Source organism: Polistes dominula, unplaced genomic scaffold (genome assembly GCF_049000335.1).
Source record: "Polistes dominula isolate Pdom_NZ unplaced genomic scaffold, Pdom_raw_medaka contig_373, whole genome shotgun sequence".
Lineage (NCBI taxonomy): Eukaryota > Metazoa > Arthropoda > Insecta > Hymenoptera > Vespidae > Polistes > Polistes dominula.
Window position 1 is genome coordinate 2225622 of NW_028300899.1, and position 3374 is coordinate 2228995.

The 3374-nt window shown below is 24.3% G+C and overlaps 1 protein-coding gene across 2 annotated transcripts; it reads left to right on the forward strand.

Moving 5' to 3' along the window:
- The first annotated feature begins 568 nt into the window (after positions 1 to 568).
- LOC107065005 (uncharacterized) lies at positions 569 to 2753 on the forward strand. 2 transcript variants are annotated; one of them, XM_015318269.2, is made up of 6 exons: positions 569 to 710; positions 1489 to 1548; positions 1767 to 1962; positions 2071 to 2108; positions 2199 to 2275; positions 2363 to 2753. In XM_015318269.2, exons 1-6 carry the CDS (start codon positions 635 to 637, stop codon positions 2525 to 2527), a joined length of 612 nt encoding a protein of 203 aa, XP_015173755.2. In that variant the 5' UTR covers positions 569 to 634; the 3' UTR covers positions 2528 to 2753. The 2 variants fall into 2 exon arrangements, with proteins under 2 accessions (XP_015173755.2, XP_015173764.2); XM_015318278.2 differs by lacking the exon at positions 1489 to 1548 and having other exon boundaries at positions 570 to 710.
- The last annotated feature ends 621 nt before the right edge of the window (positions 2754 to 3374 follow it).

Consider the following 3374-nt stretch of genomic DNA (forward strand, 5'->3'; position numbering starts at 1 on the left):
CTTAATTCTTATTGAAAAATTGAATAAAATATGTTCGAATATAATTTTTTGAATATATTTTACAAACATATTTCGAAAATTCCGACAATTAAAATATATATAAATAAATTTTAAAATATATGAAAAAATACAATTCATTTTACTTGTCATAACAAAATAATTGAAATTGGATTTAAATGAAATAATATTGAAATAAAATGTAATTTAATCTATTGGAAATACTATCGTTAGGTTTTATTTTTATTGTTCATCGTATTTTTAATTCCAATTTTCTTTAGATTCTATATACAATCATTACGATGATAAGAGATAAAAAGTAAATCAAATATGGCGCGCAATTAGCGAAAGATTTCAATGGCTCGCTTGAATCATACAAATAACAATAACAATTCTTTTCAAAAAATTTAATATAATAAATGTTTATATAATAAAAACATTACTACACTTGAAATATTTTAATAAAAATCAATAAATAGAGATGACTTATTTTAAATTCTAAAATGAATTGCACAAAGTATGGCTTCACCATATTTGATTGAACAAATTTTAAGTAAATGCGATTCTAATCCATTACTATTCATTGAAGAATTTGCGTTAGACGCTTAAGTGTTTATTTCGTCGTTATTTAATACAAATGGAAGAATATATAGAAAGAGTGCAAAGGGTTTTTTCGGTTCATGAGAATGAATCAGTCAAGCTAGATGCTAAAGGTAAGGTCAAATGAAGAAAAAAATCATGAATTAACGCACAAAATTTCATGATAATATTCAACATTTGACCTTAAAAAGAATGTCTTAATTAAGAATTATTGAAAAAAAAAGTCAATTTTAATCATCACTATAATGACACATAAAATATTTTACTTTAATAATAAGAAACGACAATTTAAATATGAAGAATCAACCATAATTAATTACTTTCATAATTAATCTAATCTGACGACGACTTATTGAATTCTTTTTATCCAAATTCTAAGTGCTTTTACAAAAGATATAGTTATTTTAATTTGAAGATTATAATGGATGACAAGATATGACGATAAATCAAAATTGCAAAATAATTCGTAAAATATTCAAGAAAAGTATATAAAAGGTGTTACGTAAATAAACGAAAAATATAAATAAATTTCTATAATTTCGAAATTTTTAACGCATTTTGCTTCACAAAAAAAATGATTCTCGTTTATTTCTCGTATACGCGATGCGGCACAAAAGAAAATTATTTCCCATGTGGATTAGATAAAAACTAGAAGTTAGTTTCCATTCTTGAAACATTTTGCTACATGTTGTTATTAGTTCAAAGTAGTTTTAAAGATAATTATTATATACAAGTATTTTTCTATATATTACAACAAATTCATATTAAGTATTGTAAATATTTTCAATTACAAATCTATTAATTAATTGATTGAACTATCTGATAAATTCAATTAGTTGATATAACATAACATTGTCAACATTGCATTATTTTATTATTATATTTTTCAAGATAAAATGGGTGTGAGTGAAATAAATATGTGGATATTAATACGTAGGTACGATCAAATTGGTAAGTTTTAAGATTATATATATATATGTTATTGTATATGTGTGTAATAGACAACAGTGCAAACATATGTTTTCTAAAGAAGAAAGGTTAAGAGACATGGAACAATGAATATTTTGTATATCTAATAAATTATCTACATTCTTTAATTAATTCTTTATATTTATTGAATCAAATATTGATGTTTATATTAATCAATATGTTACGGTTTTTGTTTATAGAATCAGAAAATGATACATTAAAAACAACATTGAACTGTTTTACTGTTGTACCTGGAATAACGTTAGACGAATTAAGAATATCTATTTATTACTGGGTCGGTATAGAAAAGGACAATAGCAAAGTATTAAAAATTAGAAGACATGATAATCATTTAATACCATTGTCTTCGTTGCTCAGAGGATCCCAAAAAGACAAGTATAATAAATTGATGGTTTATCAAAAATTAGATTAATGATATAACGTTAAATAGATCAGAAATGTACAATATGTTCATTTTCTGAGAGAACAATTCATGGTTTACAGGCCTTTTATCATTGACGTTGTTGGCGTACATCAATTTTGTAAGTCATAGTATTAATACTGATATACTTAACGAATACAAATATAAGCATGCGTTTGTATTAATTTTTAACTTCCTTTTATAAATTCAGGTCCTGTAGAAGAACGGAGCCTGCCGCCTGGTTATTTAGATGCTTTCAAGTCTAAACTTGCCAATTTAGAGAAACGGGTAAGGATGAGTTAATGTTTGATCACTTTAAATTATAAGTTTTCTTAAGTGTTGTTAATAGAGATAAATAATAGTATGTACTTGCAGGTGATGATGGTAGAATCATTTTTACCTAATATGACTTCTTCTCATATGCGTACAGTAGAAACAATGGTAACTCAGTTAACAAATTGTGTTAACTTCTTAGATCGTAGACTGGATGAATTAACACCTATATGTTTGAAAAGTCAAATTCAACCGGAAGCCTCTTGAAAATGGGACATTAATAATAATAATAATAATATTCGACTGAGAATGCATGCTTTAATCTATTTATCGGAGATTCAGAATTTTAACAAAGGATACAAATAACTACATTAAGAAATGGCAATGGTATTGGATGTTCACAAATTCTAAATCGAAACGATCTTATAATTTATATTTGTATGTAAATATGATCAAAACATGAAGAAAACAAATAAAATAATTGTGAGTGTCATTAAGTTTTTTTCTTTCTTGTTTTCAAATTGATGTTTATTATTTAATTACATGACGTTTTAATAAAACAAAAATATAGTCAATTCGCTCGATAGTACTTTCGTTATTTACAATTAAATTTCATACAACGAAAGTAACATCGACCTAGGTTTCATAAAGTGCAGGTTACTACATACTTATTACTGAGAGAAACCCACAATTACATTTTATATTATTTATATTATATTTATTTATTAAAAATATTTAATAATGATCTCTTAACAGTTCGAAGATATACTAATTCACAATAATTACATAATAAAACCGACGTGAACAACAACGTTAAAATATGAAATATTTGAAAATCACGAAAAAGCCCGCGAACAAAATAAACGCTGATTGGTTGATTTTAACGCAATCAAATGCAATGTATTAGTCAACCACATTCTCTTGTGTAAATGCATTTGTACATTTCAAATAAATAACTATTTAATTTTTATATTAAAAATAATTAAAATAATAAAATTTGTTCTTAATTTTATTTGATATGAAGAGAAACCATATTTTCTTTAAGGTTATTTATTATTTTTTTTACTTATTTCAACAACTAAACAAAATATGAAATAAAAACGCCATTGTAGTT